We start from the raw sequence: 26,557 nt of genomic DNA on the forward strand, positions 1-26,557 counted from the left end.
AGAAATGATGCAGTATTAAATTGCCTGAGTTTGCAAATCTTTTAATGAAGATGATGGTTTTATTTTTTTATTTTTTTTTAAAGATTTTATTTATTTATTTGAGAGAGAGAATGAGATAGAGAGAGCATGAGACGGGGGAGGGTCAGAGGGAGAAGCAGACTCCCCGCCAAGTAGGGAGCCTGAGGCGGGACTGGATCCCGGAACTCCAGGATTATGACCTGAGCCGAAGGCAGTCGCTTAACCAACTGAGCCACCCAGGCGCCCCTGAAGATGATGGTTTTAAGGATTGACTGAGACTCAAGTGTTCATCATAGTGCCTGTGGCACATAAACAGCACATGGTAGTTGTTATGATTCCACATTTTGCTGTGCACTCTTGGCAGCCCCCTCCCTGTGGACAATGGGAGACGCTGGCTGATCTTGCCGTATTAATCTTTACACACCTTTATGGTGAACTGCAAGTTTAATTAAGAGAGGGAAAGCATTATGTGTTCAGCAGTATCTGAGAGTCTGTATCAATGACTCTTCCCAATCCAGTGACATAGACATTACCCCATTGCACATATGAAGAAACCAAGGCTTAGAAAGGCAGTTGCGTGCTTAACAGGAAAACAAGATTTGAGGGCAGGTTACCTTAGTGGTTAATCAGCATCCAATGTGGACTATGATTTCAAAGGCCTCTTCACTAGAAACTGCCCCCTGCCAAAAGTTCACCATTAGAATTTCCTATCTAGTTCTTAGCTCAGTGAAAATGTTACAAATTATAGTAGGTAACACCTATTTGTGTTTTCTAAGAACTTATTTAATAAATAAGGAAATTAGTTTGCTTTTTTATTATATAAATAACAACCATAGTTGAATGTCAATGCCATTATGACTGTATTCCCAGTTTACTTGGGTCAGATATTATAATCAAGGCGAAATGAAATGTGGTTTATATTCACACAGTTGCAAAAATAGGCCAATTAGCTCCCTTGATTGGATCATTGTTCCAGTGAGGCCAAGGTCACAGGTTTTGTGCATGTGCAGACCACAGCTGCACCCAGAGACTCTCCTGCCACAACCTGTGTCCCTGACCTTTGTCCGGTTATCTTGTGAACATGTGTCTTTAGGATCTGATTGGGAGTATAAATGACACAGAAAAAATCAGTTCCAGGCATAGGAAATTCAAAGGACATACTCCAAGTTGGTGGTATGTTAAGGTAAATCATTACGGTTTCTTACTCTTATATCAATTTTGGCCCATTATAAGATATTAACTTCTGCCCCAAATCAGTTTCATTTGTTAAAATAGTCAATTCTTAATTTATACATCAAGGCAGTTTCCAAACCTGTTGATTATTCCTAAATAAAACCAGTGCTTACCTACTTTATGGAGAAAAATGTCATCATTAGATATATTGGCTTATGAAATAAATTTTTAAAAAGTTTTTTGACTTTTTTTAGTGGTAACTGAAGTTGTACGTAAGGCTACAGATATATTTCACTTGCTTCATTTAAGTTTAAAGTACACAAGAATACAGGTGCTTTTTATTTCTTTTTGAAGCTTCACAGCACATCTGAACCTCATAACTGTCAATCTGTCTTGATTAGAAGGAACCCTCGTGGAGTAAGGTAATTACATGGGTCATCATTTTTAAGACATTTTTCCATGGACTGCTTTCAGTGGGAGATGTGAAAATTATTAAGACTGCTTTCGTCGTTCGTTTTCTCTCTATAACCAACAAGCCAGAAATAATGTGCTGGTTCAGAAGAATGAAAGGTCAGTTTAAAATGCCAGCACCTATTGTTTACTGTAGAAAGTAAGGCTGGCAGACCATTTCAAACACTGTGAGCTATCTGATTGCAAGGAAGGGGAGGGAGGGCCTTACTGCACCATCAGATTGGAGAAACATTGCAGTTGTTGTTAATGGTTTTCATACTCCAGTTCATTACAACTCCAGTCTGGCAAAAATGTAATTTTTCAAAGTTACTCAAAATCACTTTGATCAAACACCTTCAGGGAATGAGAGTGAAACTATCCCTGATGGTGGGTCAGATAAGATCACCATGGGGAGGAACTCTAGGGCAGCGAAGAGCAGCGGTGTAGGATGCCTGCCTTTCAGCACATTCACAAGGGAGCCAGACGGGGTGCTCCAGCCAGCATCCTTGTGCATCCTCAGAGTCCCAGGCGCTAATACGAGCTCGGGAGCGAGAGCCTCCTCACAGTTAAACCAGCAGATCACTGGCAAACAAACTTGTGTGAGGAAAGATTAGAAAACACTTCCACGAAGCATTCATCCGTTCAGGACAGTAGAGGATCGAGCTCTTTAGCATTGCCCAGAATACTAGTCCCGGGGACCGGGAGTCACCCTGCAGGGGACTGGCAGTTTTCAAAGCACCCGATATGTAGTGAGCTGGTTTCTTAGCTGTTCTCAGAGGTGATGCTGAGACCGCTGCAGGGGACGAGAGGGAGGCGCATGGCAGGGCTCCGGACCTGGTGCCCCCGTGCCCAAACTTCACTTTTATGTGACTTATGTATGGGGATTTTTACGTGGAAAACGTCTTTTAAAAGAGATACACCTTTTACAAAACTTAACAGTACTGAAGTATTCCAATCTTTTTTTTTTTTTTTAAGATTTTATTTATTATCAGAGAGAGCAAGAGAGCACAAGCTGGGGGAGCGGCAGGCAGAGGGAGAAGCAGGCTCCCCACTGAGCAGGGAGCCCGAGGTGGGGCTCAATCCAGGACCCTGAGATCATGACCTGAGCCGAAGGCAGACGCTTAACCGACCGAGCCACCCAGGCGCCCGAAGTATTGAATCTTTTAATACAAACCCTTATGAGTAGCATTCCAATCTTTTTGGGATTTTAATAATTGTTTGGAATGACAGTTGTAACCATCAGCCATCACAGCCATTGTGACTGCCCGAGAATCAGTAGTCGCAGCAGAGCATGTCTTCCAATGGCTTAAAAATCTTACCTGGTATCCACCTGTCTTATTCTATGTGGACTTTCTAATTGTGTGTGTTTGGGACAACTGGGAGTTTGACATTCTTTCAAGATTTGATTGCTAAAAACCATTAGTTTTGATTTCCTACGTTACTGGTTCATTGTGCACACTTTGCCTGGTAAGATGGGGAATAGATGAATTTGTAGAAGTGCTCACTGAGCCAAATTGGAAATTGGAAACTGCCCCTAAACCTTTAAAATGAAAAGTCCTCAAGAGAAAAACATATCAGACCTAAGCACTACTTAGGCAGGGCCTATGACAGATGCAAATCACAGACTTCCTTTTTCTCCTGCCACAAATGTCAGAAACGCTTGGCATCTGAGTGCAATGCATTTTCCCCCCTTTCTGAACAGCTTAACTTGGAAAGGTCAGCATATCCCTTTGGGAAAAAAATCTTTTCTTATAAATTGGAATGTTTGCACACATAACTGTAGGAAATATTTAACATTTGCTTTGATGGGACAGCAATTTATTCAATAGGGTGGAATTCTTCTTTTTCCATTTTCCTGCCTATTTGTACATCACAGGCACACAAATTACTGAATGCAACTTTGAGCGCTTCTATGAGATCAGATCATCCTGTCCACAAAACCAGCCAACGCCTTGGGCTTCCGAAAGGCAAGCTATGTTCCATCTTTTACTTACTCCAAGGGACTCATTTGTGAGAGGCTGCTCTGAATAAAAGCAGTAATTTTCCACAGACTATACACACTGAAACCCTGAAGAAGGAGGAAGGGAGGGGAGGCTGAGGGTGAGGAAAAGAAAAACAGAACAAAGGGTCCAGGATCTCCCGCTTCACCTTTGCACACATTTGTTTCAGTGTGGAAAGGACATGCAGCGTCCCATGTTTCAGATGAGGTCATTTTGTTTGCATCTTCTAGTTTACTGACAGAGAGATACAGATCATTATGACAAAGCAAGTCACTGTTTGTGATCAGCTGTCTCTAATTTGATAATCAACATAAATATTTGTGGTTCATGGAGAATTCTTCTTCACCAGAGCCCATCTTTCCATCCATCTTGAATTGATGAAGAACAGCTCTGAGTTTGTGTGTTATATTCATTTCTGGAGCAATAGGGGATCCCGAAAACAAGCTTACATTTTTTCTTAAGGGAAAAATGCTTTAATTTTGCAACGACCAAAAATAGACACAAGGAGGGACTGTAAGGAAGATAACGGCATCGAGGTATTGGTCGAGGCTGGGGCTGGACTACAGGAAGGGACCTGAGTCAGCGCTGCTCATTATTTTGGGACATTTCCGATTATTCACCTCCAGAAAGCGTATCCCTTCCATTTCGGCCAAATTGCTCTACAGTGTGCTAAGTGGCCATGTGTGTCCTGAGGCACGTGTGTACTCCAGGAGAAGAAACGCCCTATCAGAGACAAACCACCTCTCCCCACACCTACATCCTCGTACCCAATGGACGTCCCATCCCTTCTCATCTTCCCAAGCGCTTCCCTCCCTCCACGAATCCTTCCTCCCCTGGGTTAATAATTTCTTTTCCTCCATTGCTCAACTACAAAAGCACACAGACACGTTCTATCTCCTCTCCATGTTGAAAAATAAACACTTGTAACTCATATTCCCTTATAATTACCACCAATGTCCCTGCTCCCTTTCAGTAAAACTTTAAAAAAAAAAATTAACAGTACACATTGATTTCTACTTTTCCTCCTCCATTCACTCTCTGACCCACTTCAACTGGCTTCCATCTCCACTTCTCCAAAGGAAAGGATCTTGACAGTCGCTAAGACTTCGTCAAAGCCAGTGGGCATGTATCTGTTCTTGTGTTACTCAGCTTCTTGACTGGATTTCCACACAGTTGACCACTCTACTCTTAAATCACTGCCCCAATACCGCCTTCCCCTGGTTCTTCTACCTTTAGACTGACTCTTCCCAGCTTGTTTTGTTGGTTCTCTATCCTCTATCTCTATCTGAATGTGGACGTGCCCTGGGTCTGTCTTTGGCTTTCTTCCCTTCTTTCCACTCTCTGGATGATTTCATCCAATTCGTGGTTTTAAATAGTATATAAATGCTGAAGAACCCCAATTTTATGACTCTAGCCCTGACAATGCCTGTGGTTTCACATTCAGATATGCAATTACTCGACATTTCCACATAGATATTCACTCGTCTCAAAATTATTCTCCTAAACGTGTTTCTCTTTCCATTCTCAGTAAATGGCACCACCATTGACCCAGGTGCTCAAGTAAAAACCTGAGAGTCATCCTTAATTTCTCTCTTCCTTAAACTCTACTGCATCGCCTCCCCACATCCAATCTCTCCACAAATCACCTCAGTTTGGTCTTCAAGTTGTATCTTTATTCAACTTAATCTCTAGGTCCACTTCCACCTCCAAGTTGTCATAATCACTCATCCAGACTATTACAGTGGTCTCCCTGCACCCACTCCTTCCCGCTTACAATACATCCTACACACGGCAGCCATAGTTTAAAAAAAAAAAAAGTAAAAAGTAAAAAAAAAAAACAGATCATATCATTGTCCTGTTTAAAGTCCGTTCACATTTATCACTGCACTAGGGATCAATTCAGACCAACCCTAGCGTGGTTTACATGGCCCCATATGCACTAGCCTCTTGTGGACTTCTCCACTAGCCCGCCTCCCACACTTCTTACTCCACTCCAGCCACCCTGGCCTCCTTGTTGCCCCAGTAACATGACCCGCCCTTTTCTGACTCAGGGCCTTTGCATCTGTTCTTTTTGCAACATTTTACCCCCGTATCTTCACATACCTGGCTCTTTTTAATCCATTAGTACTAGTGTTACTTATTCTTGAGAGATTTGTTCCTTACCTTTACCCCTGTCACTCTTGTTCAAAACACTTTATTTGCTCGGAAGTACTTACCTTCATCTAAAATGATCTTCATTTGTAGGCATGTTCTGGGGCTTTTACAGACAGAACCTAAGCTCCCTGAGGGCAGAAGCCTTGTCTGCCTCCTTTAGTATTGATGGCTGATCTGGTAAAGTGCCTAGCACCCAGTAAGTATTTGTTGGATGAATTAATTCATTCAAAGGCTATTTTTAGAACCCCTACTATGTGCCACATACTGTTCTAAGTTCTTGACATACATCTGTGAACAAAACAGGACACAGATCCCTGCCCTCAGAAACCTAATACTTTAGTGGGAGAGATGGGCAATAATCAAGACAAGTAAATCAAGTAAAAATACAGTATGTTTAAAGGTGGTAAGTGCTAGACAAGGAGAGTTTCTGGGTGCAAACTTAGGATAGTCTTGTCTCTTTTTCCCTTTACAGTGGAAAAAACATTTGCTTTGCAGACACTTTGAAATCCTGGCTTCTAAGGTAAACCATGGAATTGTGAGTGGTTTACCTCTTTGGGGTTTAGCTCCCTTATCTGTAAAACAGAATAATACCCACCTCACAAAGTTGGTGTGAGGAATAAATAAGGTAATATAAATCAAATATCTCGTCCTTCCCAGCCACCCACCCTCACCCTATTATTCCAAGGGGACAAAGCACATGGTATTAGCATGTTCTCCCTCTCTGTATCCTTCATGCAACCCAAAATTTTGCAAATACTCAACACATCCTTAGCGAATAAATATATGAACAAACAAGTGTATGGGTAATTTCAGAGCAAACAATCAAAGCTACTTTTATTCAGAAGCAATGCTTTTTTAAAGACAGTAGGAAACCCTCCCATTTCTTTAATAATTTTCCCCCTTTCTCATTTCTTAAGTTAATTCCATTTTTATAGACCCCTACTGACAAAGAAGAAAGGATCTAGCCATTTAGTCTTTCTTACCATATATAGGAGTAAAACTAAACAGATAATTATTTTATAGGAGGATAAAACATTTATTTAAATGGAAACACTAATCTTTATTTTCATCATGCTGAAGTGTGTGGTTACAAACAATTTCCAATAAAACGCTATATAATAAGCAAAAAATAAGTTAATACATTGTAAACTTACATACAGTTCCATCAATTAACAGGTTTAGGAACAAACACGCCATTTTCCGACTCTGGAGCTACATTTAGTAAAAAACTGCAAACACTCAAACCTTATCAACCCCAAGTAAGACACTAAGGAGCTATTCAAGACTTCTTCAAACCAATTACACGAATGCAGTTTTATTTTTGGTTACAGTCCCCTGCTGTGCACAAGACCATTGGAATGCTGTAACAATTACACATTTTAAAACGGCACAAAGCAAAGCAAGGAGCTAACATGCCAGCCTTACAGAAGCTGTCTTGAAAGTGCAAACTCTGCATTTTCTTTTCCTGAACCACTAGGATATAAGCACGGGTACCTCGGACGACACGGCAGGGTCAGGAGCATGCTTTCTCTACCACTGGTGGGACATTTAACTTGAACCAAGTCTCCATGCCTTTGAAGATACCTCCGGTTTTAAACAGTGAACAGGTGTCAACTAAATATAGTGCAAATCAAATACCGAGGAGCAAAACGACAGACTAGAGACCGCCCCAGGTCGACCCGCTGTCTCCCCGCCGGGCAGCACGCCCCACGGGCCAACTTCTCTTCAGGTCTTGCCGTGGGAGGCGCGGCGGCGGAGCGAATGCAGGGCGACCACACAGCAGCCCCGCAGCAGCGCTCCGATGTTGTAGACGGGATCGGTCGCCCCTCTCTGAGTACTGAATGCCCACAGAACCGTGGGCACCACCGGGGCAGCCACGGCCAGGAGATCCACCAGGAAGCTGCTGCTCCAGTACTGCCTCCCGACGGCCCCCCGGGGCAGCGGGCGGACGCCGTCTGGTCTCTCCTCCGTGGAGCCTGCAAAATCCAGCTCTCTCATGAGGCGGTTGGCAGGGGCTTCCGGACCCACCGCGGCCGATGGCGTCTCCCCGGGAGACAAAAGGATGGCGGAGTTGGGATTTCTTGGCGTTAGATCCACCAGGAGTGCGGAGACGGACTCGGGGAAGCTTTGTGTCGAGTCAGCCCCGGACTCCTCAGGCGAGGCTGAGCCCGAGGGACAGGGGTCCTGGAGCTTGAGCACATGCCGAATGAGCTCCGAGACCGCAGGGCTGTAGGGCACCACGTCGGTCTGCACGGCCCGCTCCACCAGCGCTCGGGCCTCTTCCTGGCCCACGGCCAGGGGGAGGAGCTCGAGGGCCTGGGCCCCAGGGGCTGAACGAAGAAGCTCCAGGTCGGGGGCCTCGGTGGTGGTGGTGGTGGTGGTGATGGTGGCGGCGGCGGCGGTGGCCGTCACCATCCCATCAAACAGATCCGTGCCGTCGGCCATACTATCTCCCACCAGCAGCTCGCTGCCAGCCCCTTCCTCCATGACCTGCGCCTCCAGAGCCAGCCCGTCCGCCATCTTGCCAAAAGGGGTGCTGGGGGGCAAGCTCTTCTCCGGGGAATCGCACGGGAAGTCCAGGCACAGTTCGTCCCTCAGAGAGCCGCTGTGCGCCATCTCCATGCTCTGAAGTAGAGACTCCAGCTTCTTGTTTTGGATGTTTATGTCCACAAAATACTTCTGAATGCCTTTATCTTTATCAGCCAAGCTGCTCCTCATCGTTTCGATGACCTGTCTGAGCTGTTTGATCTCTTTCCTGGCTTCCTTCAGGGCCAGCTGGGCCTCCACGCGGTGGCACTCTTCCTCAATCCAGTCTTCCCTCATGCGGGCCAGCTGGGACTTGAGCTCCATGATCTCGCTTTCCCTGCGGCGAGAAGACACCGCGCGGCTAAGGGAAAGGGCGGCTTTCGACCGCGCAGACGGCCCTGCCGCCGCACGGCCGAGAGCCTGTACTCTTCCCCTTGAAACGCAGAGGCTAAATCACTACTGAGTTTTTCTCTCACAGGTATTAGCCAGGAACTGCCCCCCCTTAATTGTAAAATAGCAAAAATGATAATAACTAGACTCAGAATCAAAAATGCGACTGTTTGCTTTCTTTCTGAGTGCTCACTGTCAGGCAGTAGTCTCAGTATAAGCATTGTCCTCTATTCAGTACCTAATATTTGAAATTTTGTTACGAGATCGCATTAGAGCTTCTTTGCCTGCTTATACACCCATAGCCTACCCTTTCCTATGTCTACACTTCATGGAAGGAAAGTTCGTTTCACTTTTAATTACCCATCACAGACAGAAGGCAGACGGGTTAAGTTATGGCCTGCAGCATTGTTCTGATCATATAATAATCTGAAATTTTTTTTAAATTAGAAAATGCTGCATGTTGCAAAGACTGTGTGAAAAGTTGATTATTCTGTCTCTTCTCAAGGCAAGAGGATGTGGGATCCATCCTACACTGAAGAAAATCCATCCCACTGTTTTAGGTCCTTCACGGGACCCTATCTCAAGATCTTTGTCGAACCATTCTTCCTGACATATCATTTCTTCACAGTCGATGTAAATATAAGTCCTCATATTCTCAGTGGATATGAAGACCAGGCAGTGAGGATCCTGGTATATATGAAGGATGGTGTCAGTTTTGCTTCTCTTAGTTTAGATCTGAGTGTTCTCCAGTTCATTGCCTTACCATGCTTCCCTGCCATGAGTGCTCAAACCCTCCGGTAGATTCTCAAATCATAAACAAAGACTTCCAGAAAGTAAGGTCTGACTCATACTATCCTCACCCTGAGTTCACAGCTACCCTGGTCAGAGCTCTATCTGGCTCTCCCAAAATGTTCCAGGGGAAAATCATTAAGCAGAAAATCTGGCCTGCCCCAAGATGTCAAAGGTCTTTTCTCTCCGAGATAAGATCTCGCAAGCATGGGCTGTTTTTTGGTTTTTGTTTTTTTACCTTAACACTTAGCCAAGAATAATGAACCTCTTCCTTCAGCACAGAAATAGCTTGCAGGAATCACAATACACATGGTCATCCACGCTCTCAGAGAGATAAACAGGGCTTAATAGGGGTCCCTGTGTGTGACCCTTTCTGCTGGAAGTATGGGATTGTTCCTGCGAGTGTTCCTGCCATTTAAAAATAGCACACACCCAATGCTTCATGTCAAAGCCGTACACACCCAGAAAAAGCACCGGGCCCCCTCTAACCTGAGAGGGTCCCCTGAACTCCTGAAACACCAAATCACTCAGGAATACGAAAGGGCTCTTTTGAAAGACTGATTTAGGGAATTTGGCAAAAATTCAATGAAATCATTTTTCTTTTTTTCTATTTCTCTAGAGTGTGGACTTGTATTTCACTTTACGGAAAAAGAAACCATCCTAAATCAGGGTGAAAGGAGTGCAGATTCACCTTTCATGAAGTCGGCGCTCAGATTCCTTCAGCTTGGTCTTTAGGTGCCTCACTGTGACCTCTTTCTGCTGCAGAGGAGTCAAATATTGCTCTGGATTTGGGGGCTTGACACCATGATTTTCACCACAAGACATGTACCTTCCAGAGCGCCTGAAATAATCCAAGCAATGAAATGTTACGTCTTCTGTAAAAAAAAAAAAAAGTTAAGACACAGCTAACAGCTTGAGAAGGGATGGCGGCTGTGCACTGGGGTCTTAAACCTCAATAACATGTGCTTCACTTGGGAAGGGCGACTGGAATCTACCTGCCCATCTTAGGACTGCGCATTACTTGAGAGACCGTGCAGAGGGTGTTTGTGGAGAGGGTGGAGACAGTGGAGAGGGAGGATTTTCTACGGCTTAGGAATGACCTCATACAAAATAATGCACAATTGTGCACGGTCCTGCCTGTGGGTTCAGAGTAACACACCGTTAGATGAGAGGACAATGAGCGGGGCAGGCGGGAGGGCAGGCCAGGAGCGAGACGTCCTGACTTTCCACACCGTGTGCCACTGCCTAAACATTCTGATGGTTAGGAGTTGGATTCAAATGGTTCTGAGATCAATCCCCGCTGTGAGGGGGCCCATCTGGAGGAAAGTTTCCTTCTTCCAAAGGGAAAAGGCTACTCCACCATCACCAGAGTGTGTTTTGTAAGAGAGGTGCCCTGGGTTCGAGAAAACGTCCTGAGCTGGAATGTCAGCCCCTCTCAGGCCTGGCCAAGCGCTGGGCATCCCTGCTGTACAAGAGCTGACGAACGAGAATGGCCACCCAGAAGGAAGGAGACTGAGGGAGGAGCGCTGGCAGCTTCCTCCCTGACTCTGGAGCCAGCCAGGCCGCTATACTCGCCCTGCTCCCCCATGAGCCTGCACTCCATCCAAGATGGCCTGTGTTCAGCTCCCAACCTTATAGTGCTCCTGTTGTGGCCCCTTTGGTTGCATAGGTCCTTTTTTCCAGAACCTCCTGCCCTTCCCACCCCGCCCCCCCCCAACTGCCCCGGGACTAATTAATTCCTTGCTTGACCTTCAGATTTCATTTCAATGTCATTTCCTCACAGAGGCCTCCTCTGATCCCTCCAGACTGAGCTGGATCCCCTCCTGACCTCTTAAATACACATGCAGCAACAGGTACTCGCAGAATAACCTTAAATGTGTTTTTGTCATTAGATGAGCAACGTCTTTGGTATCCTCTGGGCAGTAAGCACGGGGACCCTCTCTGCCGTTCACTGTCCCATTCCCAGTGCTCTACACGGTGCCTGGCACACGTGCTACTAACACAAATCTGATGTTTGAATGAACGGTGAACACGAGAGTGATTCTTTCCTGTTCTGAGGGAAAGGCGTAGGTCCCTCCTACTGCCCCGTGCCATTTTTTCCTCCCTGGCCAGTCACTCCTCAGACTGCTGAGCCTTAGCAGAAACTGCTTTGTGTTCTTTCTGCAGCTGCCCTTGAAGGATTCGCTGAGTGCAGGAAAGGAAAGAGAAGTGACTTACTACAGAGTAAGGCAGACGCTCCAGAGTTGCATACCTTTTTTTTTTTTTTTTTTTAAGTGTTTGAAAGAAAACTTACCGAGGAGGGCAAACTCCGAACCAGGAACTGGAGATGAGTGGCACTCACCTCATGACTGGGCTGCCGTCGCTTCCTTTGTAGGAGCCGGAGTTGCTACTACTTGGGGAGGAAGGCGCGTAACTGGGATGGATGTTAACGGGACTCAGCTGATTCCTGCACAGCATGGACAGAAAGTCCTTCTCCCGTGGGGAGGGCGGGCTGTTGCCAGACTTGTATGACGAAGCTCCATTACTCCGCCCATGGGGACCTCGGCTGGAAGAAAAGCATGTAAGATGTTCACATGCTTGGGGCGACCAGGGCTCAAATGCTAATGCTTGGCTCCGGCGTAAGGCTAGTTACAACTAAGGAAACCCATTGTACAGAGTTGAAAGGGCAACATAATCACTTAGTGCAAACTGTCCTTACGAGCAGCCCTCGTCCCGCCTGCCTGAGATTTCCTTCCTCTGCCACGAGCACAGGCAACCTCACCCTCTGCCGTTCGCGCAAATAGTTTCTGACCGTAAAGCTGGTCTTGGATTAATCTCAAATGCTTGCTAAGAGCACAACCCATGTCAAATATTGATTTGGTTGAGGTTCCCTCTGAAGGCTGTTCCAGTACACCCATTTCAGCTTAAACATGTTTGGGTTTGGTTCATGTTGAGGTAAGAAAACTGCGACAGTTCACTTGGAGTATAAGGAAAAAGGGGTTGTTGCCCTGAAAAGAGGACAGATGAACAGAACAAACGTCTCAAGCCTATAGCTTTAACCACCTATTTTCTTTCCTTTTCTTTCCATGCTCCAATGACTTAACACAGCCTTTATCATTTAACTGCCGAAATGTTGTTAACAGCCCTCTCCTGGCTCCCTGGCCTGTCATCTTGCCCCCTCAGCAAGGAGGCGGATTCTCTGGCTGGAGTGGCCTTTCTAAATAAAACCGGATGTCACTGTCCTCAAAGCCATTCAGTGGCTCCCCAGTGCCTCACGAGGCCCAATCCCACCTCCCCATCCAACCCATCCTCTACCACTCTCCCTCTGTATTCCAGAATTCCAAACAACTTACGGTTTCCTGACGACTCACGCTCTCCAGCACCTTTATGTTTTTGAACTTACCATTTTTTCTGCCTAGAACATCCTCCTGCTCCCTACCCTAAGCCTTGGGATATTTCCGACTTCGAGACCAATGGGAGCCTACTCCAAGCAGCCTTCTCTGGCTTCTTCCTTCCCTAGGCTTGCGTACATGTGGCTCCTTGGTGGTCCTAGTACTCTCTGCAAATGTCCATTCTGGAATTTATCTCGTGGCATCACAGCCCCACACTGTGTGTCCTTCCCGCCCGACGAGGCAATTCCCAGGGCAGGAGCACAGTCTGTTCTGTCCCCACTGCTTCCTGGCACATGCTGGGAGCTCCCGAAATGACGACTACATGGATAAACTGAGCCTGAGCCTTGGCACTGCCACTTACTAGGAACTTAGGCAAGTAAGATACTTAATACACAGGGACCCATAATAACTTTTCTTGTCTTCCTCGCAGAGTTGATGTGAATCAAAGAATGCATGTGAATGCATCTGATAAGATGTGAAAGGCAATTCAGCTGTAGGATATTATTACAGGATCAACTGGTTTGGACTTCCCTATTCATCTAGTTCCAGAGATTTGACACCTGCTATGTAAGGAAGCCACCTGAGAATGTTGAAATTACTTAAATAGGATAACAGGTCGGTGTCAGGAATATTTCTTGATGACATTACAAGAGAACAAGAATACCTTTCATACAAAAATACTGCTTTTTGACCATCTCCGTTTTGCAATTTTGATTACAGCTGCATCCAACAGACACATCTCAAGGAGGAACGTGTATAAACGTGAGTGTGCGCGTGGTATACGTATACCTGGCTCTGAAACCACACTTACTTAAAATCAAATGCAATTTCAACTAGCTGTCAACCCAGTAAATCACATATAAATGAAACATCACCAAATTCTAAAGTGAAAAAGTTCTTTCCTTTTGAAATCATCCAGATAGACTCTGCCTCCTTTTTGTGAGAAGGGGACACTTTATATGGAACAGATGGGCTGATGGCTTTGTGACAAACCAACTCCAGCAGCCAGTGGTGCTGGGCTGAGCAGCGGAAGAGAACACGGGCTCCGGCAAACCCCACGCTACTTTCCTCAGCCCACCCTAAACCCCTTGGTGTGGTGGACAAGGAGAATGTGGTCCACACAGAGGAGACAGAATTCTGCTGACCCTGTCCCTTCCTGCACACCTGAACACAGTAAATGGAAATGAAGAGAAAGAGAAGGGAACCTTACAAGGGGCCCAGGTGAATTTCTACCCCCCTCCCCCTGCCCCCGACGTTGTCCTTTACTTCAAGGCAACAATACTATCATTGTCATCACCATGATTACTGTTATGGGTTGAATCGTGCCCCCCCCCAATTCATAATGTGCAAGTCCCAACCCCCAGTCCCTAAGAATGTGACTGTATTTGGAAGCATGGCTTTTAAGAAAGGTAATTAAATCCAATTCAATCCTACTCCAATTCGACTAGTGTCCTTATAAGAAGAGGAAACGTGGACAGAGGCCCAGAGAAAGGTTCTGTTGTAGAAGCAGAGACAAGATGGCCATCACTAAGCCAAGGAGAGAGGCTTCCAAAGAAGCCAATCCTGCTGACACCTGGATCTTGGACTTCTAGCCCCCAGAATTGTGAGAAGGTGAGTTCCTGCCGTGTGAGCCCCCGAGTCTGTGATGTTTTGTGACGGCAGCCTGAGCAAACTAAGATGATCATCATCACCACTGTCATCATCTTCATTATGTCCATCAGTATTATTTTTATCACTACTAATGAAAATATCCATTTACGACCCTTTTATGAAATTCCGGGCACCATGTTAAGCACTCATACATTAGCTCATTTAATTCAGTGAGGTGGCTGCCACTATTACCCCCATTTTCCAGAACAGTAAGGCTTGGGGCTCTGGCTCATGTACATAATAAATAATGGAGGATAAACTCAAGCCCACGTCTCTCTGAATCCAAATTCCAAAAATTTTTTTTCCTTCTCACTTCTATCTGCCCTTGGTCAGATGAGGATTTTAGTTTAAGAAAGAGAATTCCTCAGGGGTGCCTGGATGGCGCATTCGGTTACATGTCCAGCTCTTGGTTCTGGCTCAGGTCATGATCTCAGGGTATTGGGATTGAGCCCTGAGCTCAGTCTAGAATCTGCTTAAGACTCTCCTTCTTCCTCTGCACCCCCCAAAATAAATAAATAAATCTTTAAAAAAAAAAAGAGAGAAAGAATTCCTCAGAGATGTCAGCAGAGTTGGTGTTCTGTAAGAAGAGATCATTTGTAAATCTTTAAGTTTTGTTTTTAAAATCCAATCAGAAATATTCTCACCAACTCCACCTGTCATTTATTTTTCCCACCCCTTCACCAAATGTTCCTGCTCGTCTTCCTCTCAGCAGCTAATTCTCCACAGAGAAAATTCATTTATTATAGGAGGAGCAAGCCATTTAAAAGGATCATACATAAGCTATTATAAAGTTTGGCAAGGATACCCGACCCATCTAGGAGTTGTCCTCAATGCACCGTCCTGTAGAACACAAAAATTATGTGAAATGCCCGAGATATCCCATCACAGAAATCTACTGACTGTGCTCTGTGCCTGGGCCAGATTAAAAAAAAAAAAAGTGAGGATAATGGCTAGAACACTGCCAATTCCAATTTTCCATCTATTAAGCATGTATCTGATTTGCACATAGTTCTATTTAGCTATTTTATGTTTGACATCAATTTTTAGTCATTTGGAGAAACCACGGATTCCAGACTAGACGATTTTCTCTAAGTCACTCAGTATTGTTGACATTACCTTGGAATTTAACCACAAACACAAATTCTTTTGAGATGCTTAATAAAATTGGCTTCTTTGACAGGCCATTTCTTTTTTCTCTTGCTCTCTGTTCTTTGATACCTTGTACTATAGGTATGTGCCAATTTTCTTGAATGGGTTAGATAAATGGTTTATTCTCAGAGCAAGCCACACTGATTTATACAGAAAATGTTTATATTCATATTCTGTGATCCCAGAGGTACTTTATTTCCAAAATAGATTGTGTTTGGGGATAGAACAATTGTGCTTTTTCATTGTGGACTTCACTCTGTTGTCACAGGTTTGTCTGGCTTCAGCTTTATTTTTAACAATAAAACTGTGCACTAGGGTGTCTCAGAGGTCCCTTTATAAACATCAGCTAAATGTTCTGCTCACTGAAGAGACATGGGAAATATCTGCTTGTTGAATCCTGGGAATGCAAGTTTTTAGAAACTAATCAGTTTTTCTCCATGAAGGGACCTTAAAAATTATGTGGTCCGACCCTCTTTTTACAAACTTGGACACTGTGGCCCAGGAAAGTCAAGTGATTTGCCCAAAATCTAAAGACAAATCATCCTCAGAGGTCTTGCTGCTCACTCCATTGAATTGTTCGGGTCCCTGGCCCAGAGCTCACTGTATCACAGAGGTCTCCCAGAACCAGCCTATCCAAAATATATCAGACATCCCGTTACTCTCAATATCCTTTCTCTGTGTGCTTTTAAAAATAATTATATTATGTGTTTATTGTCTTTCTTTTCCTACTAGAATGAATATAATTTCCACAAAGTTTTGTTTACCGCCATATCTCCAGAACCTCATAGTAGATGCTCAATAAATACTTATTGAATGAACAAAGTCACGGATAACAGGAGAGAATCCTGGGCTTACAACCTTTCCCACCAAATGTGAATGAATGATAGCTCATGATTTCTCACAGTCCCTCTCTTCTCCCAACCCAAACAGCATCCATGGCGAACATCTGTTGATGCTTGCTACGCTCCAAGCACTGGCCCACACTTTATGCGTATTAGCTAAGTTAATCCTAACAATAAACCCTCTGAAGTGGGTATGACTATTGCCCTGTTTTAGAGATGGGAAACTGAGGCACAGAGAAGGTAAGCACCTTGCTCAGGGCCACACAGCCTGTTGATGATAGAGCTGACATTCACACCCAGGCAGCCTGGCTCTAGAGCCCGCATCCGCATCCGCAGCTACTCTGCGCTAATGCCTCCTATGGCCGTGGCCACCCACGTCTATGAGCTTTATTCTCTTTTCACCCCTCCCCCAAGTGAATGCTGGGAGGAGTCAGGGCTCACTATGTCTTTCACAAGGATAAAAGGCAAACTCAGCTGGAGGAAAGAAATGGTGAAGTCAGAGGCTTCATGGCTAAGAGATGATAGATTCACGAAGGGGAGGCAGGAAGGAAGTGCAGACTGCTAGCCTGATACCAGGTAAGTACACAGGTGAGTGAGGGAAGCGGAAGGGAGAGAGGGATGAGTGGCCACACAGCCAAGGACCGGGTGAGAGAGGGACCCGGGCGGACACACCCTGGCCAAGCGCTGTGAGCACCTTGGTAAGACAGTGAAAAGTTCCGATTGCAAATCATTATAAAAAGCAAAACCTGCTCACTGAATACTAACAAAATATGAACTGACAGTCATCCAGGTGGTTCCACAGAAGCATAAAGTACAGGTAAGTCACCTGTGTAAAGCCTCTGACTAATGACAGAGCAGGAAACGATGCCTACTTGCGTGAAAAAGAGGACCGCTTGCTTCCCGCCGCAGACATATGGACCTCAGGAGCCGAAATGCTGCCCGTGCTGCTCGAGGAGCTAAAATCCGCTTCACTACCTGAAAAACAAGGGCGGGGGGTGGGGGTGTGTGGAGAAAGGCATGAAGGAAAGGAACGTGAGAACACGCAGGCCACTTCCCTGCCTGGCCAGCCCCCGCCCCCCTCCCCGGGTCCCGCACGGGCACACTCTAGGCTCAGCAAGTGCAGGATTCCAGAGCCTCCCGGCTCTCAGCCCTTTTCCTCAAAGCAAACAAGAGAAGGGGCGAGAACAACGACATCATTTCATAAACACAGCTCAGAAGCACAGCGAGGCTGGTTTCATAAAGACCGATCTTCCGGCAGACAATCCACAGGGGCCGCGATGGGGGCAGAAGCGCGCGCCTCTCCCTGTGCGTCCGCGTCCGGGGCCCTCCCTCGACGACAGGCGCGCGGCGACCCAAACTTGAGGCAGAAGGAAAAGCATGCTCGTCAAGTCCCAAAGCCGGTTTTCTGGGAGAGTGTGTCTTGGGGCTTCTGCAGTCGGCTCGCCGTGCTTGAATCTGGCCCGTTAGGGTCTGGAGAGAACCAGCCAGTGGGAAGCAGTGGGGAAGAGCGCCCGAGCCCCAGAGAAGGGCTTGCACCGGCGCGGTCTGGTGAGCCGCTCGGACTGCGGCCGCTGTTTTTCTAGTAAGAACACAACCTTCACGAAAAGCCGGAATTGAACATTTCCAAACAGGCAGCGACAGAGATGGAAACTGTGGGATATCGTGGTATGTGACATTTTAGTTGCGGGGAGGGGGAGGGAGTTGTTCATTAGTTTACAAAAATCGCATTACATTTGGGGTACAGACTACAGATCGTTATGTAATTAGAAACATGCTGTGTGGCAGAATAATTAATACAAATTCATTTCTAACAAAAAAAATACATCGTTCTGAAACGGTAATAATAGAACTATTCCATGGACTGCCTGGGGGAGTGAAGGAGTGTGGAAGAGGCCAAAGAGAACACGTGGGAAGAAGGAAGAGAGGCTTTTTTTAAAAAGGTAAAATTCCATATGCTCTTGGAAAATTAATCTAGGTATATGATTTTATTTGACCTTCTCTCTCAACTCCTACAACAGTTTGTGACTCTTCTGGTCTAGAACCCAGAGCCAGCTCACATTTCTGGGTTGAGGAAAATAGGAACAATCTAAATCCTTTGAGTTTCTAACAAGCAGTGAACAATAATTATCATCACAATAATAACTATTTATTGAGTGCCTACTAGGCACCAGGCCCTCTAGGACATATTTTCTATTCTTTGTATCTGTTAATCTTGACAACTCTGTAAGGCAGACATTAATCTCCCTATTCTACTACTGAAGAAATCAAAACCAAGATGACAGATGTCCAAGGCTTGTGGGGGACACATCCTGGTCAGGACCAAGTCTCCATGCCACTTCTCCCCATACCATGCTGCGTCCTCAGGAAGGCAGTGGGAAGAAAGAGGGGCACCAGGGAGGTTCCTGCATACACTATGTACTCCCATCTCCCTAATGCCCAAGATGACCCATTGGTACAAGATGCAGCCAGACCCGCCCACTGGTGAACAGATCCTCTCACTGACAGGCTGTATTAGTTTTGCTAGAAGAAAAGACAACGGAGAGTCAGAGAGAGAAAAATCCCTTCCCTGGCTCCCAGGACCTCTCTGGAAGTTCAGCCTCTTCTGGGAAAGACAACAAAAATGACCCCTTAGCACAGATGACAGCAGTGAATCCTAATTCCCAGAAGAATTCCGGGAGAATTAGGGTGGCAGTTTATCAGGACTGAGAGTGGCTATTCCTTCCGGATTTCAGACACTCTGTCTAATGTTGTAATGAGCTCCCCGATTGTAATTAGTTGCCTCTGAGTAATGCACTGGCTAAACTGTAGTATTTTACAATCTCAAGGATTCAAGATTGGTAGTGCTATCCAGCAATATGCTAGTCCTGACAGCCTAGCCTAATTCCACCAGCCTCGTCTGCTAGTAAATTGTCAGGTTGGTTATTAGGTGATAAAGGCAGACAATTTTCAAAAAATAGATGCAGTGGTTGCAGCCAGCAGGTTTGAGATATTATTTTCTAGCGTAAGATTATGACTCTGAAACACTCAATTTTCATTCCTTAAAAGAAACGCAAAATCCGATCAATTATAACTTAACTGCCTGAATAAAAACAGAAATTCTAGAACAGAAACAGACCAGACAACTGCTGAAAATCCATTGTTTCCTCAGGATGCCTTTGATCTGTGCTAAGTATGTACCCTGAACTGAAGGGACAAGTTTGCTCTACACTTTATTGCTGCTGGAACTCGACGTATTGACTCTTATGTATGGGCTGGGCCCAAGTTTGTTCCTATACTTCTCTAACTTACCTTCTGAAAGAGGTTAGAAGACTCATTCAGGGTACCCAGTGGTGGCAATCAGGACTGAGTCATAGGATAGAGAAAAACGTCTATGCTACTTATGCCATTTCACTTTGCTATGTTTTAAAATATATTTCCAGTTTGGTTAATGCAAGGTAAAGTCAATACACTCTTTTTAGGGGATACACAGAAATGTCAATTGTACTACATCATCTGATATACATACGCTTACCATTTATTAAGCACGGTAACTAAGAGGAAGACTGGAGATCTGAAAGCCCCCCGTTTATCAGCTGGCAGCAAAGACTCAGGGAAGGAGAGGCACTCTCTATTCATTTCCTTTAAACAGTGTGTGCAACTAGGTTATTGCTGTGGGGGCTGTAGCTCAATGCTCATCTGTATTATTCAAATCATACAAAGACAGTACCTAACCTAAAAACACAGGCCCTGCGTCAGACAGCATGGGTTCAAATCCCACCACTACCACTCACTAGATGGGGGGGCCTTTAGGCAAGTTACTTCACCTTTCTGCACTTCTGTTTCTAAATTTGTTACATGGAGATGATAATCATGGATTCTGCCTCTTAAGGTTATTGTAAGCAAGGAATGTGTGTGTGCGTGTATACAAACACATGCACACACACACACACATACATATAAAGCACCTGATCCCTTGTAAGTTCTCAATAAACGTTAGTCGTTACTCTTCTGCAGGGGTTAAAAAGACAACTTTTATTACACAGTTCCTTTGTAGAAAATTTATAAAATAGCAATGATCTGTAGGATAAAATGTAGTCTATTATTCCATCACCAAAAAATAACTAAAGTTAACCTTTTGGTATATAATTACTCAGCATTCCTAGTTAATACATTACTATGTAACCTAATTGCTTTTCTTTTAATATGTGAATATTTTCAAAATATACTACATTTGGGTGCTTTTAGACATATATATTTTTAAGATTTATTTATTTGGGAGAGAGAGAGAGCAAGGGGAGGGGCAGAGGGAGAGGGAGAGAGAAACTCAAGCAGACTCTGCACTGAGTGTGGAGTATGAAGCAGAGCTGGATCCCACAACCCTGAGATCATGACCTGAGAGGAAACCAAGAGTCAGATGCCTAACCGACTGAGCCACCCAGGTGCCCCTACGTTGTGTTTTATTAAATCAATGAGTATATAGGCTATGTTCAATTTTTCTATTATTAGTAACAAACAGTATTGCCAGAAAACATCCTAAGCATATTTACATATTAACTTATTTATTTCTCATGATAGTACAGACCCTGTGAGGTAGGGACAATTATCAGTCCCTATTACAGATGAGGCAGAGAAGTTGACTGATATGCACAAGGAGATACAACTATCAAGAAGTGGAGGCAAGACTTGTACCAAGGCCAAGACGACTCCCCGCTGAGCCGGGAGTCTGACGCAGGGCTTGATGCAGGGCTCGATCCCAGGCCCCTGAAATCATGACCTGAGCCGAAGGCAGACGCTTAACCAACTGAGCCACCCGCATGCCCCCTTGTCTGCTATTCTTTAGAATAAATGCCTCAAAGACTGTTTAAGCCAAAGGATATGCTCAATTTCAAGAAATTTAACATATATTGCCTTATATGTATTTTCGGATGGCATTAGCCTAAGCAGTTTTTGTGCTAAAGAACCTGTTTGCCTCCGTGTGCTGTGTGTAGATACCTGAATGCAAATCTCTGATGTCACCGAGAATATTCCGAAAGAGCACAGGACACAATATTTGGCCGTTGTACACTTGTGTTTGAACAGCTGAAGGCAGTTTTAAATGCCTAAGTTATCCTCATCAATATTGTCTCCGATCAGCTGCTGGTGTTGGTGGAATGGGATTCCAGGACTGAATGGGGCGGATGAACTTGATGACCTTTACCTCATGATGCCCATGTCTTGGTGACTACACGTCCTACAGCAAAAGGCATTCTCCAACCAGTGAGCTCTGCTCCCTGGCCTCCAGAAGATCTGGTGGCTTTTGCCTGTAGTACTGCTGGATTCTCTTGCGAGGCATGACTCGTTTTCATAACGTTAGGGTAATAAGCATTCTGTGCATGTGATGGTAAGGCCAGGAATTAGAGAAGGAAGGAAAGTTGGAAAGAAAAAGGGTATGTGCCAAAACTGATAACCAGACTTATTTTTTTGAGACACTGCCTGCGATCTGGTCTCTTAGGACATTATTATTTTTTGCTCTCAGGAGACTATGGAGTCCTCAGACATCAGAATATCACAAGCCTCTGAAAACAGAGTCTACTAAGCTGTGTTAAGCCATTCTAAACCACTGATTGTAGCAACCCCAAACCTTCCTTTATCCTTTGTCACCACAAAGCTATCAAATTAATTCAGGTTGGCCACCTACATCCCCACCTCAAATAGAGGCAGCAAATTAAAAAAGGAAAAAACAAAAACAAAAACATAGTTCCCTATGCCTTCATCCTCCTCCCCTCCCCCAACACACACACAGACACACAGATCTTTTATTTAAAGGTCTCTAGGGAGGAGAGGAGCCACTTCCACGGAAGCCAAGCAGAGCTATTAAGGAGCAGCTGGGGCAGTGGACACATGTAATTACAGAAGACACTATTTACAAAAAAAAAAAAAAAAAAAAAAAAAGCTTCTCTAAAGTAGATTCGGTAGAACAGACTCTTAACTGCGAAGCTCTGGAGCACCCAGCCGGTGAATCCAATAAATGCTTCACAAACTAAACGGGATTTTTTGTTTTAGTTTCTGCAAACTATTCTCTAAAACCCCTATAGGTATTTATCTTAGGAAAGGAATATTTGATCAAAAGATCAATAAACTGATGGAAAATTTATACACAGGTTTTCTTGCATTTCAGAACAGAGGTCTTTCTGAAAAACTAAATATCATTTTCATTTGTTTTGTAATTTCAGAAAGGATTTATCTTCATTATGATTGATGTTCAATGGATGGAGAACCACCATAAGCTTAAAAGCGCATATATATATATATATATATATATATATATAAAATTAAAAACAAAAGGAAGTTCATATTTAAAGTATTTGGAGAATAGTTTTATATTGAAAAATCTGACTACAAAACAGCAAAACTGCTTATGGGAAAACAGCAGTCAAAGACAAATAATAAACTGAAGAAAATATTTATAACATATGGCACACAAAGGGCCAATCTCCTTAATTTACCAAAAACTCATACAAATTAGAAAAAAAAACTAACAGAGAAATGGGCAAAGGACATGAACAGGCAGATGGCAGATAAAGAAAAATAAATGACCAATACATATGAATAGCCATTCAATCTCATATATAGCACTAAAAATGTAAATGTAAACAAGGAGATTTTTTCAGTTACCAGATTGGCAAAAAATTTAAAAATCTAAGTTTGAGAATACTAGTTCTGTTGAAGCTTTGAGAAAAATACTCTGATAAGAGTTAGCAAGAGTGTGAGGAGAAATTTCTCCTGCACATGAGCATCAAACAAACAACCTAAGTGCCCATCAACGACGACTGCTGAAGTCAGGTGGTACAGTCCACCTAGGAGAATACCTATCATGACAAGGAGTGACATGAACCTGTGCGTGCTGGAGTGAAAACATGTCGAAGCCCTGTTGCTAGATAAGAAAAACAAGATGCAGAATAGTGGGTGTGGCATGTTGGCTTCTTCATAAATAAATCTTTAAATAATATATAACTGGCTACATGCATAGGACATTTTTTATTGAGGGATAAAAAAAGACCTGTTAATAGTGGTTTCCCTTGGATATGGGACATTGGGGATCTAAAGAGACCCTCATCTTCATTTTATATCTTTCTGAGCCATTTGGCTTTTCTAACCATGTGCATATTACTCTTCCTTAAAAAAAAATAGGATACACTAAAATTACAGACAATTGATTTTTTCTTTGAAAAAGATCTAATTTTTTAAAGAAAAAGCATTTTATAGTAAAAACAATCACACCGTTTAATGTAGTATTAAGAGGGCTTTGGAGTCCCATCACTTGGGTTTGAATCATGCCTCTTCTACTAACTCTGTAAAGGCTTAGGCAAATTATTTACCCTCCCTCTGCCTTAGTTTCCATATCCGCAAAATGGAGACGAAGATATTAACAGTAAGTATTGTTAAGGGATTGCAGGAATTAGGTGAAGCATGCCAAGAACTTAGAACGGTGCTTGGCACACAGCAAGCACTCAATCTATGTTAGCTGTTATAATTTCTAGTTAGAACTACTGGGACAGTGGCTTGAAGACCAGAGGAGAGCTTTTAAACATCTTTCCCTTAAAAAGCCCCACAATACAAAATGCCTTATCCTACTTAAGTCAAACATTTTTACACTCTTTACAAAAGAGTTTTCCTTCAGCCATTTGTCAGTGGAGGGTATGTTTCTATTTTTTAATCTGTGTGTGTGTGTGTGTGTGTGTGTGTGTGTGTGTGTGCATGTACAATAGACTATGTCTAAAAAAAACCTGTGGTCCTAAAACAAACTCTCCATGGCCTCCTCCAAAAATCTCTTCTTACCAAAGGACACTCTCCTGAGCCAGGTAGCTTTGAAGGTCTGAAACAGGAAGGGAGGGAACATGGGAGACGAGGCCCAAGGGGACTGAGAGGGTCAAAGCTATCTCCATTTGTTCACTCCTTTATCTTGGGCTGGCTCAACTACCTGTCTTGGTGGAAATACAGGGAATACACTTGCCAACCAAGAAAGCAGATGAAAGAAATGATAAACAAAGCGGGCATAAAGAAACTTCAAGAAAGCAGGGGGAAGTGAACATTTCTGACAGGAACCCAGGATATATCTAGTCTCCCTCTGCATCACCTGGAGGGAAAATTAAGACCATGCATTGGCCAACCTGAGTAGAGTACAGGAAAGACAATGGGTGCTGTTTGGTTTTGTGAATGACCACCCAACTTCCCTGGGCCTGTTCTTTTGATCAGTAATAAATAAATACGTGTCCCTGTTAATTTACCAGAGATGGCCAAGAAGAGAACGCTAGACAAGAGATCCGTCAATTCAACCCAAGGCCAATCAGGTGCCTCTGGGAGCTTCTATCACTGTTGCCACACACTACCCAGCAGCACCAGAAGGAGGCGCCAGCCTGCCAAGTCACACACCAACAAGCTCTCCCTAAAGAAGGCACTATAAACTCTGGCTTCATCTCTCAGCAGCTATGTGTTCTTGTCTAGGTGATTTTAACCTTGCTAAGCCTTATTTTTCTTATTTATGTATATATGTATGTACATGTATATATGTGTGTGTGTGTATATATATGTATATATAAATGATTAATTTGTTTAACAAAAATTTATTGAGCATCTTTCATGTGTTATGTGTCAGGCCCCCTCTAGGTGGATAGCAGTTCCTATCTTGGAGGGTTGTTGTGAAGTTGAAATAAATGAAAAGTGAAATGCTTGGGAAGTGCTTGACTGGCTCATAAAAACTCATTCTATAATTATTATTAATAATGCAATGATTCCTAAAACTTATTGTGCCTAAAGATCATCAGCAAAGTTAAGTACTAGTGCAGATTTCTGGGTAACACTCACAAAAATTCCAGTTCAGAAGGTCTGGGGGTAATCCAGGAATCTGCATTTTCAATAATTACCACAGATGACTATGCAGCCTGTGGTCACAGACCACACTAAGGAGGAGAGCTCCAAAGATAAAGAGCGCATGGAATCTTTCTCCAGGTCCCGTCAGATTCCAAGGACTTTCTTCAACGGGAAGTTGAAGGTGAGTGAGCAGAAGTTGAGGTGGACCAGCCGTCACCTTTGTCAAGGACCAAGCACTCAGAAGAGAAGAGTCTAACTTCCAGAGTGGCTTGCCCCCTCACAGCTCTCCAGAAATCCCTTCCTGGGTTAAATCCATCTTCAAAGGGTTGGAAGGGGAGACAGGGACGTAGAGAAGACACACGTTGTTTGAAAACTGCCCAGGTCCAGCCAAACTCATGCACACGTTGTTGGTAAAGCTAGTAGGATACTTAGCAGTTGGTCCATGGTTTGAAGTCCTCATAATCCCGTTTTACAGAGGAGGGACTGGGGTGTCGGGGTGGTTCTGCTGGTTAAGCGTCTGCCTTTGGCTCAGATCATGATCCTGACGTTCTGGGATGGAGCCCCACGTCGGGCTCTCTATTCAGCAGGGAGTCTGCTTCTCCCTCTCCCCTTCTCCCCAGCTTGTGCTCTCTCTCTTAAATAAATTAAATCTTAAAAAAATATTTAAAAAAAAATAAGGAGGTGGGACTGACCAGTTTGGAGCTGGGGGTGTCAAATACCATTCAGCGGAGAGAATCACCTCACAATCTAGCACACTCCCCATCTGGGTTATCTCATCAGCCCTAACTTGCTGCTTTCAGTGTGGTCGATGTATCCATGGCTGACATGCTAAATGGCGCCAAACAAACCACATAGGCATGCACCATCCCCCATGCAGAATCAGCATCGAGCACCAGCCCTTTGGCAGGTGGGCTCAGGGACAACCGTCTCCCGTTGCCTCCCACTGAACAGGATTGGGGAGGGTTACATCCATTGTGGCCATGAACTTCATCCTAATTGATTATTTGGGGAGCCTGGTAATACCAAAAGCAAATCCTCCCTGAAGAATTTTCCAGACTCTTACATGTTCCTTATCCTTAATTTCTTGTCAAGTTCACTGAACTGAATTGACTTTCTGCCCCTTTAAAAAAATCTAGCTGGAGAGCCTGCAACTTCTATTTAAGGAGAAGTGTTTATCCTGTGTTTACCAAAATGAAGTGCCTGCCCTCCGCTCTGG

General features: G+C 44.2%; 1 protein-coding gene across 8 annotated transcripts in view; it reads right to left on the bottom strand.

The window, feature by feature from the left end:
- Nucleotides 1–6,601: 6,601 nt before the first annotated feature.
- Nucleotides 6,602–26,557, bottom strand: part of SYBU (syntabulin) — a 112,090-nt gene continuing 92,134 nt past the window's right edge. For all 8 annotated transcript variants that reach the window (XM_073893112.1, XM_073893111.1, XM_073893114.1 and 5 more), the window contains 4 exons: nt 17,385–17,487; nt 11,842–12,045; nt 10,192–10,341; nt 6,602–8,658 (listed from right to left, as the gene is read on the bottom strand). In XM_073893112.1, the coding sequence (XP_073749213.1) occupies nt 7,521–8,658; nt 10,192–10,341; nt 11,842–12,045; nt 17,385–17,487 (1,595 nt within the window). In that variant the 3' untranslated portion in view covers nt 6,602–7,520. The remainder of the gene's footprint in view (nt 8,659–10,191; nt 10,342–11,841; nt 12,046–17,384; nt 17,488–26,557) is intronic.

This window comes from Callorhinus ursinus, unplaced genomic scaffold, assembly GCF_003265705.2.
Source record: "Callorhinus ursinus isolate GAN/ISIS: 27379988/994484 unplaced genomic scaffold, GSC_fseal_2.0 scaffold5, whole genome shotgun sequence".
Taxonomy (NCBI): Eukaryota; Metazoa; Chordata; class Mammalia; order Carnivora; family Otariidae; genus Callorhinus; species Callorhinus ursinus.